We start from the raw sequence: 18,186 nt of genomic DNA, 5'->3' as shown, positions 1-18,186 counted from the left end.
TAGTTACCCTATTCTAAATAACCAAAATGTTAAAACAAGTGACACAAAATCAAACATTCAAAGAAAAGAAAAAATCAGTTAATTATTGAGAGAAATTAGTGGTGGTGGTGGTGGTGGGGGGGGGGGGGGTGCCTATAATTGGCATATGCTGGAAAGAGCTCTAATCGACGTGCTGCAAAAATCGCCGTCCGTCCAAGTACATACACCCACGTTATTCTATAAATATTCCAGCCCCCGCATGAACACGCATGGAGAGCTGCATGGCTTTATAACTCTTTTGGGTGGGAAAAAAGTCGCAGTATTGCACGAAGAAGAGCACTTTAGAGAAGTCGTCTTTTTATTGTGGTTATTGGTTAGTGTGGTCAGTTAAAGTATCTGTGCACATTAGTGCTCGGCGAATCAGATACTGCGCCAGTGTTGGCACATAAATGCTCTCGCGCATTGCGTGGACAAGCACTTGTGGCCACGCGCGGTCTGCATTGCGTCGAACCCCTCCCCCATACGGTCCTACCCCCCTCTCCCGCTCTTCGTTCTCCCATGTGCAATACAGTGCAACAATATGTTGGGCATGATTAAGGAATTATTCCCTCTCCCCTTATTGATCCCCGCTTTAAGAAGCCTTTCGCTTCTATACCCCCTGTCAGTGTGTCCAGAAAAAACAGACCGCTCGTCATCTTGTCTACTCGTAAGAGGGAAATTTTGCTGATGCAGTAATGTCTGGAAATGGTATGGTACGCTTTTGCCCCCTTAATGTATCTCCCGCCTGAGCTGAGCTGCAGCATTACAATTTCTCATGCAGTATAAGCCATTTACACCAAGGTGCCGCCGCACGAGCAGAAGCGGAGGGAGGACGTTGCGGCTTCATGTTTTCTTTTAGCTTTTTCCCCGCTTCTTGTCTATTAGCCCTCCTTTAAATTGAATGTGAAGCTTTGTAATACATCTCAATGCCATATTTATTTCATTAAAGCATCGCGCGCGAATGTCGTGAATCATTTCCATTATGGATGTGACATTTATGGACCGCAACCGAGCATTTTGAAAGTGAGAAGATGTGAAGAACCTTTTACAAGGGCATTTTCTACAACAAAAGGGAATCGAAGGTGCATTACTGACAGGAGACTGCCGGCAGAAGACGCATTCCTTCAGTAGCGAGGTGAGCACTATAACTGTCTGTATCAGCATGAAGTGAAAGTCATTTTCATGTTTTCCTATCAATTGATTTACTCAGTCTCACATCTAAGCTATTCAATAATATGTTTCCCTATGTAGTGAGAAGTAGACTGCATGTATGTGGTTATGGAGCAAAATTGACAGTGTCCTGTCACATCTTTTCAATAGTCTAAATAAGCATAATGATTCAGAATTGTGCCCTTAAGGCTGTGCACTTCTGTGATGTATACATACAATAACAAGTAAATAAATAAATAAGTAGTGTGAACTTGCTGAGCTAGCAAATATCGCCGCTGTTCGATCCATTTTTCTCTGACTCGGTGACAGAGGCAGCCGTAGTGGATGCAGCGGAAAGGAGCGATGGTCGAATCAGTGACAACCGCAGTGGGGCCACACTGAGGAAAGAGCAAGTTATACCCTATACCCGGGGGTCGAGATAGATTTAAGGGTCTGGAATCAGAGAAAAGTGAGGAAAGCGACGCCTTGGCAGGGCAATTGGATGTCTACTCAATTAAATTAACTCCTGCAGAGCTCCAACTTTGACCTGCAGGATGACAGTTGTGGCTGGGGACAACATGGACGAGACCTCTGCCGTGCCGGGACATCCGCAGGACACGTACCCCCCTGACCACGACGATCATGAATGCTGCGAACGGGTGGTCATCAATATAGCGGGGCTGCGCTTCGAGACTCAGCTCAAAACTCTCTCCCAGTTTCCAGAGACTCTCTTAGGTAACCCAAAGAAACGGATGCGGTATTTTGATCCCTTGAGAAACGAGTACTTCTTTGACAGAAATCGTCCGAGCTTTGATGCCATCCTCTACTACTATCAGTCCGGTGGAAGACTGAGAAGGCCTGCAAACGTCCCATTGGATATGTTCTCGGAGGAAATTAAGTTCTATGAACTTGGGGTCGAAGCGATGGAGAAGTTTCGCGAAGATGAGGGCTTCATCCGTGAAGAAGAGCGGCCCTTACCAGAGCGTGAGTTTCAGCGACAAATCTGGCTTCTGTTCGAGCATCCTGAGAGCTCGGGGCCGGCCAGAGGAATTGCTATTGTATCCGTTATGGTCATTTTAATTTCCATTGTCATTTTCTGTTTGGAGACTTTACCTGAACTGAAAGAGGACCCTGCAGGGCGGATACAGACTATAGGTAACACCACATTCTACTACAAACCAAACATCCTGACCGATCCCTTCTTCATTGTAGAGACCCTCTGTATCATCTGGTTTTCATTTGAATTGATAGTGCGCTTCTTTGCTTGCCCGAGCAAAGCGGCTTTCTTTAAGAATATGATGAACACCATTGACATAGTGGCCATCATCCCCTACTTCATCACACTGGGCACAGAGTTAGCGGACGAGCCGGACGGAAAGGAGGGAAAGGGCGAGCAGGCAACATCACTGGCCATCCTCAGGGTGATCCGTCTGGTCAGGGTGTTCAGGATCTTTAAGCTATCTAGGCACTCCAAAGGCCTTCAGATTTTGGGGCAGACCCTCAAAGCCAGTATGCGAGAGCTTGGATTGCTTATTTTCTTCCTCTTCATTGGTGTCATATTGTTTTCCAGTGCAGTGTATTTCGCAGAGGCAGAGGAAAAAGAGTCGTACTTCACCAGCATCCCTGACGCGTTCTGGTGGGCTGTTGTGTCGATGACCACCGTAGGGTATGGCGACATGGTGCCAGTGACTATAGGGGGCAAGATCGTGGGTTCCCTGTGCGCCATCGCCGGTGTGCTGACCATCGCCCTCCCCGTGCCTGTCATCGTGTCCAACTTCAATTATTTCTACCATAGAGAAACCGAAGGAGAGGAGCAGGCCCAACTCCTCAACGTGAGCAACCCGAACATCGCCTCTGATTCCAACTCCAGTCGTCGCAGCTCCTCGACCGTCAGCAAGTCCGAGTACATGGAGATAGACGGAGACATAAACAATAGCATCGACAACTTCAGAGAGGCCAACCTCAGAACTGGCAACTGCACTATCACCAATCAGAACTGTGTGAACAAAAGTAAGCTGCTAACCGACGTCTAGAGACACAGTCGAAAACTCAGTCAAGTGCTGACTGGTCACATATGAATGCTTACTTTACCTCCTCTCGTGAGCCCTTGCAATGCGAATATCTTTACAATGCAGACGAAAGAAAAATACTACACCAAACCATATAGAACACCAGGCAGATGATTCAGTATATACTTAGTCTAGTACATTTCCAAAGAGGATGATTCAGAAAAAAGCCTCCACGAGCACCTAGCTAACGTCCACAGGCATCGAAGGACCCTTGATGGCGGATTACTAAAAAATCACGCATGGACAGAAGACTACATTTCAGCAAGCTGCACACTGCATCCGGGAAAGTGCATAAAAGACCAATGCAGTGTTCCGTAGGTGGTCTTCCCCAACTGACCAGCAAAGCACCTTATATGAACAAGACTTATCTTCTGCTGGGATGCTACGGAGGCCAAGGTCATCGCCTCATGGACATCCGCATTGCTGCTATTTTCCAGCAGATGCTGTAATTTAGATATCACCAAGTGATTAAATGCCATGCCCTTTAGATATAAGACAGCACAATGCCGAAAGAGGAGCCTCATAGTTAGCATGTTTAGATTACCCTCATTTTGATATTGGCATGCGTCGGACATTACCTCATGACGATAGGACATCTGTTCCCGTTTTGCTTTTCTTTCGCATTCGGTTCCATCAGCTCCCCCTCTCCATCAACCTCCTTATTTGTCGCCATGAAAAGTGCACTAGTGTGTCATGATTTGAAATGCTTATCATTTAGATGTATTTAAAGACTGAATGTTTAACCTTACGGGAAACAGAATCTTAATGATATCATAGCATGTCAAAAGAACCTGCATTATGGCCTACTCAACTAAGGTACTGTGTATCCTAGTATATTTAATGCATGACATCGGTATAACAGCTTGTTGCAATTGAGATACCTCATAAGGGTGTCGTTGTTACAATCAGGGAAACCAGGGACGTCGATTCCTTGACATTTTCTGAAATGTGACAAAATATATATGCAAGCCCCAACGCTGGGATGCAAACTTTTCAATCTAAAAAGTAGTCAAAGACACAGAAAAAGAACTATCAAGATACTATCAAATGCATATACTCATACTAAGCGCACCTGTTTAAAAAAGTAATATACTTAAATAGTGCAGTGCATGGGCATTTTCTCTCTCTTTGAGAAGAAAAAAAAAGAGAAAACTACGGGCAATTATACTTCACGCTTCCATTTTGCGATCAAATTTAGGATTTACGATATAAAAAAAAAAAACTATAAAAAAACGCTTTATTTATCTTAGCAGGATGCAAAAGAGAACATGGCAGATTTACTCATATTAGTTGCTAGTGCCTTTGACCCTCTCAGCAACCGGACAGGTGAAAGTGCCTCAGAGAAACTGGAGTTTTAGGCAGGGCAAGGGAACAATATCTGCTCTAGAACTGTCATAATGTATGTTGAGGCTGGTCATTACAGTGTATTCGGAGTGCTTTTCATTTTCGTTGTTGTTTTGTTGAACGTGACACGTGGTTGTCAGGCACAAACTCCAACATTTTCTGTGTTTTCATATGACAGCTGAGCTTGAGTATGACTTTCACATGACGGGACCTTTTAGAGTTTTTCGATCTGCCTTTCGTTGTGGTTTTGATTATGTTGTGCCATAATAAAGAGTCTACCTCAGTGAGGTCGCCGCACAGCTCACTGCAGAGCAGAACATGACATGCATAACAGCCTGTGAAGTGTGATGATACGTCAGAAATAATACACTTAGTGTGCCCTAGAATTAGCCTTTTTTCCAAGCACTTACAACAAACGCAACAATGCGACCGCCCCCGACCCCTCGTATCTGTAATGCTCCATTGCTAAGCACAATCAACATTCACTTTGGTTCTGTTTTAGTCCTTTTTTTAAAAGAGAGAGATCTGAGAAGAGACAGCAGCACAGGCTTTCCTATACCACAGGGTGTAAAGTAAATTTGAATGTTTATGTCTACTTAATGTTAAAAAGTCATGTTTAGCCCATTAGTATAGTAACTTCAAATTAAGACTACCATATGCACACAGGTACTGTAAATGACCAAACTGATTTATCGAGTGTTCTGATGACTTAAATGTGTAATGTCAAATCTTGTGCTCATGCTAACGAGGGCTAATTCAGTGCATAGAGCTAAATGCAAAATATTCAAGTTTTTCATTTCCCCTGATAATTAAAAAACGGCCATGATTAAATTAGTCTTTTTTTGGGGGTGTAATTTCATTTAACAAACACAAGCAAGTCTGCTAGAACAGCTCGTAAACAAGTTGCCTGATCATGTGACCTGTATTGATCCTTGAGGTGTGATTGTAATGAAAGGCAAGCAGCAGTATTTTACTGTGGGCAGTTTCCTATGGGTTTAGTCACCTCTGCTGTAGCTCTGTGTCAGGAAGAAGTATTCAGGGTTTTATTAATGTGTTTAGAATTCGTTCAAAAAGGGGCTTAGCAAACAAAACGAATCATGATGTTACTTTTCTATCTAGAATTACCAGGCTACAAATCATGCAAAATATTTAGACATGGTAAACGAAATAAGGACGGACTGTTTCTACTGGGCATGTGAGTGGTGATCAAACCCTATGGTGCTATGCATAATCCTATATTTAATAACTACACCATAAATCATAGCAATAGGGATTAAGTGTGTTGCAGGACTGTCCAGAATGCTTATTTTGATATTTACCAAGGGCTGTGGCAAACAAACTTTTGATGAGAATAGAGATTTCCACCAGTGATCATTTTTCATGTACTTTACGTTGAGAGACTATAACCGAAAATAAGGAAATGTTCCTTTAAGTGGAAGTGTTGCTTCCTTTTCCCTATTGAAGCAAATGATGATAGTACTGTAGGACTAAGAAGTTTATTTTGCCTGCGATTTGAAATAAATTATGGCTTAAGAGGTAGGGCTTTTAATAGTCGAGTCTGTAAAGATGTAAATCCATAACATACTACAAGTTTTATTTAATTTTTTACTTATTTATTTCGCTCAGAATTTCCTTACATCAATCTGAAACCTTATTTCAAATAGGGATAAAAGGTAAAATACACTGTAGCGGAGTAAAAAAACCGTGCCATCATAACTAATACTTCATACTAAGTTACCCAATGTGAAAGCTAGCTATGGAAAGATGAGGAACCCTATAGGTTGTGGCCTTTTGGAGGATGTTGCAGACATACTTATTTTCTTCACCTGCGTGGCCTCGTCTAGCTATATTACCATGTTATGTCCATGTGGCACTATAGTTAACTGTGCTATAACAAACCCATGCCCTTGATAAAACTACAGTAGGCTCACAAACGAGTCCATAAGACAAGCCATTACAAATATATAGGAAGATTATAGCTTGTATTATCGATTATCATGAAATAACTAAAATAATGGCATTAGCATCGAAAATGTACTGTACATTGTACTTTTTTTGTAATAACCTAAACTCCATACCGCCATACCGAACCAAAACTCAACAGCAACCTAGCAATTGCAAAAATCTGCATGGTGTATGGAAGACTGCATGAGCTTAGCCTTTCAAAACTGAGGATCAACTATATTCTGGTTGCATCATTTTTTTAAGCCCTTGCTGTCATTTGTTCCTAAAGCCATCTTCATTATTTACACGCCAGTGTTATTTTTGTTCCCTTTTGTTTTGGGAAAAAATCTTTAATCCGTCAAACTCCACTGATCAGATTTCCGTATCCGGTTGATTTCTTTTGGCTTCATTTGAGATTTTGCTGTTTGCTTTCAGGATGCTGAATGATACAAGTCATGGATTATAATGTCATGGAATGCTGCATTTGACAAAACGTTCAATTCCGCCAAAAAAACAAAAAAAAAGCAGGATACCCAGTCATTACTGACCATCTCAGTTACATGTTTGTGTTAGACAGATGATGACTCCATGTTAATGGTTGTTCCATGTACATCTGGTCAAAATGTTCATGTCGTCTTAACATGTTTCTGTACGTTGATTTATTTTATTTTTTTAACTGTTATGCTAAATGACAAAGGCATGGTCTGTGATCTATGCAAGGGTTCTTTTGTTTCTTATGTCAAATATGATTTGATCATACATCCAAATCAATAAATTTTTAATTATCAGCCGTCAGGTGTATGTTACTGGTTTTTGGAGACTGTGGCTGTGGTACGTTCTGAAACGCTATCGCTTTGATAAATAACTTTTTATGAACGCGCTAAATTTTTGTGTCCCATTACTTTTCTTTTTGCAAGCAGATGCACAAATCCCATTTTGCTGACATGTTTGATAGACTATCTAACATAAAATAAACGTGAAAAAAGTAGCTAGTTTAAAACACATTAAAATGGTCATAATTTAAATTTAACAATCTGTTGAAATAATATTCAATGCTTAGCAGTAAAAACTTTTATCAGCTTTGTCTGTAAAAGTGTATTTCCATAATGTTTTTTTTACTTATTTATTTATTTGGTTGTTTTTCTATTATTATTTTTGTTTTTTTAAATCTTGCATAGATTTAATATAATAATTGTATCATAATCTGTTGAAATTATAGTCAATGCTTAGCGGTAAAAAGCATTGTTTTTAAATGATCCAATATATATTTTTTAAATTATGAAACAATTTTAATGACAACAGATATTGTATGATAAATCCTGTTTCTACATTATTTAAATGCTTTCTATATGACTGGATGACAAGTAAATAGTTTTATTTCAGTTTTTTCAAGTTAACAGCATTTGCCAAGACAATTGGCAACCCAAATGATTGTTTTTTTTTATCGTTTCAGTTATTGCTATGATTATAAAATGACTCAAATAAGTGTTTTAAAGGGATAATCCACCCAAAAATATAATTTACTCATCCTCATGTTGTTCCAAACCTATAAGACTTTCATTCATCTTTGAAACACAAATGAAGATCTTTTAAACTGAAATCTGGAGAAAAAAAATCACTGAATCTGATATTTCTGTCCCTTCATTGATAGTCTACGCAACTACGCAACTAACCCTTTATGATCATAAAACGAATCCGTACGATTGAGCGGTTCAGTCCAAATTTTCAGAAGACATCAGATTGAATTTAGGCTTTCATTCACAAATAAACACTGATCAGTCAACATAAACAGAAGCTCATTGGTTCTCGCACGTCAAGCAAACATGCATGAGCATCCGTTTAGCGTATCTGATGTTTGCGCTGATGAATGTAGACAAATTCATTGTCCAGTTGATCAAAAAGAGTTTGAACCCTCTTTATGGAAAGTGACAAATATTCAGTCCCGATGAAGGACATGATGAATATCCTGCAGTGCAGAGCTGAACACTTTGTCCTTAATTCAAACTTATCAGAAACATCCTTAAGCAAGGGGACAAAAAAGTGCTCATAATGAGGACGGTCTATGGGGCTTTTAGCGTGGTTGTGTGTATTGTAACAGAAAGCGCTAGTCATCCAGCTCACACCGAACAGACATGACAACAAAAGGATGTGAACGGGCAGTTTACATCATCATCAAGATGCCTATCTCCTGCTTTCAATCCACCTACCGCCCGCTTTCCTTTATATACACGCACATCAGGCACATTTGGTTTCCCTTGAGAGTTCAAAACATGATATTGGAGTGGCTTGTGCTTGGAGTACCCTTGCTCTCTCCTCCTCTGCATTGCCCTCTGGAGCTGCAGCAGTCCTCTGCAGGCTGGAGCTGGGGTGGGGTGAGCTGGCGTCAGGCCCAGTGCAGTTCCTGAGGCAGACACACACACAAGCAGCAAGCTCTGGCCTCCTGTGTCTCATGCTTCTGTCCTGTCCTGTCCTGACCGACCACATGCGTCCTAGTGCTCAGGATCTGAGAGTGATCTGCATGTGTTCCCTGTCATAAAACAGGGTGTGATAAAATCGTTCACATGCATCCTCCAGCTGTGCCATGACGGAGCTGGAAACTCTTCCTCGCAATTAAGAGCCGCTTCAGTCTGGGTAATCTCTGCCGTCTGCTGCACCGATTGAGGATTTCTCAGTCACAGAAACAGACCGCCCTAATGGAAGCCCCGCGATACAGTATGTGTTATCTGAGGTCAGACAAGGTTATTGGCTTGAGTGCTCGATCATTTAGAGAATAAACACTTCAGGGCAACTTTCTAAGCACTGCATATTTAGTTTTTTATTAGAAAGAATATACTTTCTAAAAAATTATATCCACATAGGTAAAACAGGTATATTTATTTTGTATTTATAAAAAATTATAAATATATTATAATTAATAGAATTATATATTAATAAAAATTAGCCATATAAATATATATTAAATGTATGCATTATTTATATAATGCGTATATTTAATATATATTTATATTTTATTCATGTATACTGTATTAATATAAAATGTTACTATTTCTCTCTCTCTCTCTCTCTCTCTCTCTCTCTCTCTCTCTCTATATATATATATATACATATATATATATATACATACATATTTATGTATGTATATATATATATATATATATATATATATATATATATATATATATATATATATATATATATATATGTATGTATGTATGTATGTATGTATGTATGTATGTATATATATATATATATATATATATATATATATATATATATATATATATGTATTCATACAGTTTAATACCCATGCCCAAAAGTGTATTATATTATATTATATTATATTATATTATATTATATTATATTATATTATATTATATTATATTATATTATATATAACATCAAAAATGTTATCAAATAAAATTCAGCTAAATAAAAGAGTAGATTATACAAAATAGATTAAACTGTGTTTACAGGTCAAGAGTATTTTTCATGTAAGGTTGGTTTGTCACATTTGTGTGTGCACAAGCTGTCACATATTGTTTTATAAATACTTTACAATTTGCTGAATTAGTTTTGAAGGGAACACACACAGAGAGAGAGAGAGAGAGAGAGAGAGAGAGAGAGAGAGAGAGAGAGAGAGAGAGAGAGAGAGAGAGAGAGAGAGAGAGAGAGAGAGAGAGAGAGATGTAAATACTCATAAATCAGAAGGAAAGTCGGGCTAATGGGACTTTGCATTTCCCTTAGTCAGGCCTCTGGCACGTTCAGTGCTGCTAGTCACTCCCTTTAAAGACGGAAACTCTGCACAACTCAATACAGATGAATCATGCATATCCTGCTGTCATCATGCAATACTTTTCCTGTATCTGAATGCAACGTTAACGTTTTGTGTCTTCGGCAAGCTTTGAATGATCTGCGACCATCTGAAGCCCATCACACTGCATCACTCACGCCATTGTTCCTGCATGTGTCATGTGTTCTGATTACCTGATAAAGCGTTTTCCCTCTCTCACTGACTGCGCTGCTCTGAAATCAGATGGTCGCATCGGACTGCGTAATGCAGATATTAATGCATGCATCAATCTATACATCCACCCATCCATTCACGCAGTCTGTGCCTTTCCTTTGGCTCACTTTATGGTTTCTTCCTCTTCGCATTATCTCTGTAATGCTGCCGTCAGCCGTGTTTAATAATTAAAGGCATGTCCATCAATTCGTCCATCTTATGTAAACTATGCACAGTGCTTTTTGTCAAACCAAGGCCAGTAAAAGTTGATGCACCATATGGATAGATACAGTAATAGCCCTGAACATATGTTCAGTAGTTTGGGGAATTGAAATTGACGAGGTAAAGGGAAAAAAAGAGCACTGCTTTGTTTTGTTTTTTGTCAGGTAGCATGTTTTTATGCTGTCCATATGCATATACGGCACTTGTATCAGCACATGTATGTATCAGTAAGTACATTAAGTGTGCTTATGCAGTGCATATGCTGCTTCTCTCAGGTCTATCAGTCAGTACATCTACCCTTTTAATAAGTTGCAGTGGCTGAGCATTGGTTGACCTCACTGTTCCCAGAATACAGATCACTCCTTACAGCTGTGTCAGCCTGCGGCACTGAGGACGGGAGGAGACTTTGAGTCATCATCCATCATCATATATCTACAATCTACAGCTCACACTGTCCTTTAAGTTCCATCAGACTGGTTGGAGAGGATCATCTGTTTGTTGGTAATGTGATAGAGTCAGAAGTGCTGTGATTCCAGTCATTGTTATATATGTGCTGGTGATTTCGCTATGTTCAGTCCATTTAAGATTTAAGAGAGCGAAATATTGCACAACGGTTGATTATTGTTGACACTGATGTTTGTAATGCCATTTTTATTGGGGAAAACATATTCACATACTTGTCAATAAGTGCAAATCTCCAACGTATTTCATTTCATCATAGCTCCATTTTTTAAATAAACACAAAACTAACAAATTCTACTAAGATATTATTTACTTTTGCTTTACATTAAGGAGATGAATTGGTTCCATTTGTTGACATGAACCAACAATGGGGAAAAAATACTTTTTTTAGCTAACTTGTTAGTAATTTTAGCTAACATTGTTAGTTCATGCTAATTAATGCAACATCTAGCATTAACAAATGGGACCTTATTGTAAAGCATTTCATGATATTAAATGTTTGCATATTAGCCTGAAATAATAATAATACAATTTTTTTTTAAATTATTATTATTAATTATTCTCTTTCACTGATTGTGCTGCTTTATCTTAATTTTAGAATAATAATTTATTATTATTATTATTATTATTATTATTATTATTATTATTATCATTATTATCATTATTATTATTATTATTTATTTCTGTTCAATGTGATTATTAGAATCATTATTCATATTATTTACTATATTATTATTTGTATATATGCAGGCAGGGTCTTAAACAGTGTTAATGGCTGTTTAGGGTTTAATGTACTATTATTATTATCATCTTTAATTTGTATATATTTTAAAGCACTTGGGTCACAATAATTGCTGTGTATTTAGCTACATTTTTCACCTATATTGTTGCCTTATTTATTATTTATTTTACATGCAATTATATTTTTAATGCATTTTACTAGTTCCAAAAATGGAATAAATCGACATCTATCATTTTGATTTCGGATTTCGGTAATATTATCCAAAAGAATGTTTAAATTTCATTTTAAAAGAATGTCAAAGAAGTTGACACTTTTTGACAGATTATGTATATCTTATGAACATAAATGATGTGAATATATTTTTATATAAGTAATAAACTTATGATATTTTGACTTTTGTCTTTTAACCAGTCAGTTTATTTCCTTCGCTCTTAGGTTCAGTGTGATCACATGATCTACGCGTTCAGATTGTGACATTGTTGGCGGCATGAAAGTCACTCTTCTTAGGTATCACATCATCAGCCGCAGCCCATTTTAGACAGTTTACATTCAAACGTCCTTGACTTTGATGTGACAGCAGTTCACGGAAAATGATCATTTTAATCTCTTCTTGCAAAATGTAACTATGATCATTATTATTTTTTGATATATACAGACTGCCCTGCCTTAGCATGTCTTGCTATGTCTGACCATGCCCTGCCCTGCCCTAGCATGTCATAATATACTCTTATAGGGTTCTTCTAAACCTAATTGATGGAGTGTGTGGCTTTTCATTTCACAAACACATGTATGAAGACATAGGATGACAATGTCAGGATTCATCAGCTCAAACTGTGAAAGAATGGTTGTGAGGGAGCATGAAGAATCATTTTCACACATAATTCGTTCACCTGAAAATGAAAATTGTGTCATTAATTCCTCACAGCCATGTCGTTCCAAACCCGTAAGACCTTCATCTTCAGAACACAAATGAAGATATTTTTGATGAAATCCAAGTGCCCTCCGACCCCTCCATAGACAGCGATTTAATTAACATTTTCAAGGTCCAGAAAGGTAGAAAAGACATCATTAAAACAGTCCATGTGACTGCAGTGGTTCAACCGCAATACTTAAGAATTTTTGTAAAACAAACAAAAATAACTTTTATTTGAATGTTTTTTCTACCTTTCTGGACCTTGAAAGTGTTAATTAAATTGATGTCTATGGAGGGGCCTGAGAGCTCTTCATCAAAAATATCTTTATTTGTGTTCTGAAGACGAACGAAGGTCTTACCATTCACCAGTTTCTGTGTTTACTAGAAGCACGCAAATGCAACTCGGCCGTCGTCATTATGGCCCCGCCCACCGACTCTATACACGATGTGATTGGCCCGGCAAGAGTTAGGGGAATACAGCTCAGAAGGGTATTGAAAGTTGCTAGACGACACTCGCGGGCAGATTAAATTTGCTGCCGCTAGGGTGCGTCTAGATTTCTAGGCTACTATCTTTCTTCAGTCGAAAAGAAATTAAGGTTGTTGAGGAATGATTTTTCTCCATATATGAGACTTCAATGGGGTCCAAATTCCAGTCGAAATGCAGCTTCAAAGAGCTCTACACGATCCCAGACGAGGAATAAGGGTCTTGCCTAGCGAAGTGATCTTTCATAAAATAGAAAAAAAAATCAACCGCAAATGTTTGTCTTGCACTGCTCTGCAATGCGCCACGTGTTACGTAACGTTGGAAAGGTCACGGATGACGTAGGCGGAAGTACCGTGGTAGGGCGAGAAAACTCCATCTCATTATCTCCTCCAACTTGAAAATAATCCAACATCATTGCTTTACCTTTTTTTGTGAAGGGTGTTTGACTTAGTCTTTGCACGTTTGCTTTGTAAACACTCAATCGTTACTTTCATGTACGTCACACATGACCTTTTCAACGTGATTACGTATTATGTGGCGCATCGCAGATCAGCGCAAAGGTTTTTTTTTGTTTTGTTTTTTAGAAAATGACAGATTGTTTTACTATAGGTAAGGCCTTTATTCCTCGTCTGGGATTGTGTAGAGCTCTTTGACGCTCCATTGAGACTGCAATTTGGACCTTCAACCCATTGGACCACATTGAAGTGCACTATATGGAATGGAAATCCTGGAATATTTTCTCCAAAAACCTTTTTTTTCGACTGAAGAAAGAAAGACATGAACATCTTGGATGACGTGGGGGGTGAGTGAATTATCAGGAAATTTGAATTCTGAAGTGAACTACTTCTTTAAATTGATTGAAAGACTTTGGGATGTGCTGAAGGAGACTTTAAAGAGTGCTGGACTCTTGGATTGTCAATACAAGGTTGTGAGCAGAAATTGACGCACCTCTTGGTGGAAATAAATGTGATGTCTGGACTCAGAGGTGATTCATGTGTGAAAATGATTCTTTATTCTCCCTCACAACTATTTATTCACAGTTTGAGTCTGATGAATCTTGACATTGTCACCCTGGAACATGGCCATGATGTGTCTTCATACATGTGTTTGAGAAATGAAAATCTACACACTCCATCAAATAGGGTTAGAAGAACTGAGTAACATGCTAGAAACATAATAATCACGGCAATAATCAGAGTCAATCAGACTCTTAAGCATTTGCCTATTTAAATCTAAACAGTGACTTTTATTGGCCGTGCACTGTATATATGTATATATAATAATACTTGATAGTGGTAATAATTATGATAATAATTTAAAAATAGCTCATGTTTGCATTTAAACACATTGGTTGAGTAATTTACCTTTGATAGAATTTGAAGATGATGAAAATGAGCCAAGCGCTTTTTGTGTTTTGCGAAGCATGAAGAGCGAGGAGTTTTGTGGCAGTGCTTCGGAGCTCTTTCTTTCTCTCTCCCACTCTCTCTCCATCATTCTCTCAAGAGCAGTCAAGGACAGTCAGGTCAGAAAGCCTCAGCAGCTCCCAGCAGGCTTCTGCAGTCTTCCATGAAGCAGAGAATTCAGCAGTTTACAGCGCCTGCGTGAGAGAGTGTGTGTGGGTAAAAACTCCTGCAGCAAAGAAACATCTCACTCATTGGCATCGAAATCAGGCCTGGCATCAGAATGTGAAATAACTGCAAACAAGCATGAATGTGACAGTTAAAAAGGTATGTATAAAGAACAACGAATGCAATAAGATTCCGTTAGCCTCGATGTCAGCTCAACGGCATCAAAGAGATTCACTGCAGTGTGGTGCAATATGTCCAGGTGTATCAGTCGCAACAAAGTGTGTATGCAAAAACCCCATTGCTTGCTTTTTAAAAATGAATTGTGTTTTATTCATGCTTCTTTTTATGTTTTGTCGGTTGCAGCTTTTGGTAAGCGATGTAGAACTTTGCCCCCCCCTCTCTGCCTTCCCCTCTGCTGTGGTGCTGACTCACTGTCACTGGCCCAGAATATGCTGTCTGTCTGCATTATTACCCTGCTCACCTTCCCACCAATTAATGCTGCCTCAGCACCCAAAATATTGCTTAAAGCAAAATATATTCTGAAATGGGATTCTATCAAAACATTAATCTTAATGAGCATCACTCTTGTACATGTGTGCTTGTCATTTCATTGACATGTTAGATTATTGTGTTAATTAGCTGAATGCATATTAATAGAGAAAAGAATATTGAGCAGAAATATAAGCCTTTTAGGTGGGGGTCTACTTGGTGTCCGGTGGTGGACATCTCACTTTCACTCAAGTACAGCAGAGGACGACACAGTGTTCTGCAACACAGTAAATGATTTCTCACACAGAAGACAGCGAGTGTGTCGCTATACTGCCATCTAGTGGAAATAACAACAGCTAATGTGAAAGATTTAAGGAATAATTCGCTCAAAATGATAATTCGCACTATTTACTCACCCTCATAATGTTTGTCTCTTTATGATATGGAGTGCTGCAGGGATGACGTGTTTCTGTAGGCCAAAACGTGGAAACGAGTTAGCATGAGCACATCTGCTTCCTGGGGTCAAGGTTTTTTAAACATATTTTTTTTTTAGTAAAATTGCCTGAAATAAGCTCTGTTTTTTTTTAAATACACAAAAACCTCATTAATACTTGTAATTTTTTTTACGCTTTGACTTGTCTCGAGAAAGGCAGTTACTACAGAGGATGTCGGGGACAAAAACGTCATCACATAAACAATCTTGTAAACGGTTCAAACTCCAATGTTCAGGGGTATGTTTTATTATTAAAGATTGAAAGAGTTGTTTAGTGACACTGAAGGCATGCAATCGTAGGCCAACAGTAGGCTATTATTTCAATAAATTCAACGTCCTAAAATCATTGGAAAGTCAAGGGTGAAACCATGACGTCAGGACTGAACAATTTATTGTGATAAATAATCTGATCATAATTTTAGTATTTGGTTTAATCACTGATTTGTGTTATAATCTTTCATTTCAGCCAATTAACAATGTTCAAATTTAGAATGTGGCTATATTGGGTTTTCCACGACAATGTTCATAATATAATTATGTTGTTTTTGTCTCATTTGAGTTGATTAATGCAATTAATACCTATCAAATCATAGACCGTAAAAAAATATGGACGACTCGACATCATCCGTTTCCGCTTGCCATATTTGAAGCTTTCAGGCGGGGGTGCACGGCGCTGACATCTTGGGACCGAGTCTGCGCAGTAGCGATTTCGGGACCGGAGTTGCGCAGTAGAGCGCAGGAAGTAGAGCAGGAAGTACAGCCGCGATATCAAAAGCCCGCCCACACTCTCGCAGATGCAGAACAATTAATTATGTTGGTGTGAAATAAACAGTTATGGAAATGTAGAAATTAAAGCTAAAGCTCTAATCTGCTCCCAAAAATTTCGAAAAAAGTCCGTTAGTGCCTCAGTGACAACTTCACTCAGAGAAGCCGTCAGTCTCAGCTGTCAATCATGACGTCACACCCCCCGTTTTTATAGCATCAAATAACTAACTCAAAGTAAACTTATTTTTAAAACGATCACCTGAAATGAAATCATCGTGATGATAACTGCCTTCAGTGACATAAACTCACTTTGGGGAACATTTTTTGAAGTGTAATTTTATTATTTACTTTGCCTCGCGTCCATTAGAAAACACAGAGGGGCGGCTATACTGGGACCGGTCACCGGGGGGCGATCGAGGCCCGAAAGCTTCAGTAAATGAGAGGGAGACTGCAGGCTTGTATCAAATGTGAGTTTAATCGGCAATTTGGCGGGCAATCTAGCCAATCAGAAAGCCGCGGGAGGGTCCATCATGACATCATCAAAGCTATATAAACCCTTACCGCGCAAGTGAAAAAACAGAGTACTTCTTCTAACCCTAACGCTCTCTGGCTTCCTGTACGGTATTTATACTGTTTTGTCTTAAGCTTTCAGTATATTACAGGAAGTTTTCCGTGGTTCCGATGTGTTTAAAAAAAGCTCTAGAGTACTCTAATGCTCGGTCTCACAGGTTTGAGTGTTTTGTGCGCGGACAGTCCTGCTGCCGCGAAGAGTTCATCTCTGCTGCACATGCTTCAGGTCTGTGGGCTTACAGCACGCTGAGCAGATTAAATTGAGCATGGCGAACTTTTGCGGACCTCTCTACTGATCCTGCAAATATACCCGCGCTCAGACACCCTTCCGAGACAGCCGTTTGGTTGTGTTGTGTACAACAGACCTGTGTAAGTGCTCGAATCATGCTTTGTGTTGTGTAGGTTGTTAAACTTTCTCACCGTTGTGTGAGCGAACGGCATGACTGAGTTTTTCTCCATTGGAAACTTCATTTGGTGGCGCCCCCTATTTGGTATGGTAGCCAGCGAAGGGTACTTTTTTGTGTTAAATCAAATGTTCTTGTTTAAAGAAACTGCGCTGAATAAAAATTGTTTGAAGTTTTTGTATTTGGTGTCGAATGTTTAGCTTTTCAACCCTTGTTAAAGTTGTTTGCAACTACACATTTTAGGCCTACCTCTTATTATTCGATTTTGGGGTGTATAAAGTCTATACTTTGTCCAAAATGTCTACTAACTTGCATCACATTTCCCTCGACAGCCCAGCAAGCAGCCGTCACTTCACCTATTGAGGTTGACACCAATTTAACCAAGGCTAAACTGTATATAAGACTACTCGGTTAAGTTTCACTTCCCCAAGTTCCAAAGATCTGTCATGCATTTTCCCAACTCTCATTAGAAGGTTAAAGTATTGAGTGGATAAATTCAGGAACAAGCTAAGCTTTTCTTTTTATATTGTTAATAAAACTACATTAG

The 18,186-nt window shown here is 38.9% G+C and overlaps 1 protein-coding gene across 1 annotated transcript; it reads left to right on the top strand.

Moving 5' to 3' along the window:
- The first annotated feature begins 543 nt into the window (after positions 1 to 543).
- On the top strand, positions 544 to 7,312 carry kcna1a (potassium voltage-gated channel, shaker-related subfamily, member 1a). The gene is made up of 2 exons (XM_067436191.1): positions 544 to 1,153; positions 1,498 to 7,312. The coding sequence occupies exon 2, from the start codon at positions 1,722 to 1,724 to the stop codon at positions 3,198 to 3,200; it is 1,479 nt and encodes a 492-aa protein (XP_067292292.1). The 5' UTR covers positions 544 to 1,153; positions 1,498 to 1,721; the 3' UTR covers positions 3,201 to 7,312.
- Positions 7,313 to 18,186: the final 10,874 nt, after the last annotated feature.

Source organism: Pseudorasbora parva, chromosome 25 (genome assembly GCF_024679245.1).
Source record: "Pseudorasbora parva isolate DD20220531a chromosome 25, ASM2467924v1, whole genome shotgun sequence".
Classification (NCBI taxonomy): domain Eukaryota; kingdom Metazoa; phylum Chordata; class Actinopteri; order Cypriniformes; family Gobionidae; genus Pseudorasbora; species Pseudorasbora parva.
Note: the sequence above shows the minus strand (reverse complement) of the source record. Positions and strands in the feature narration are given on the sequence as shown.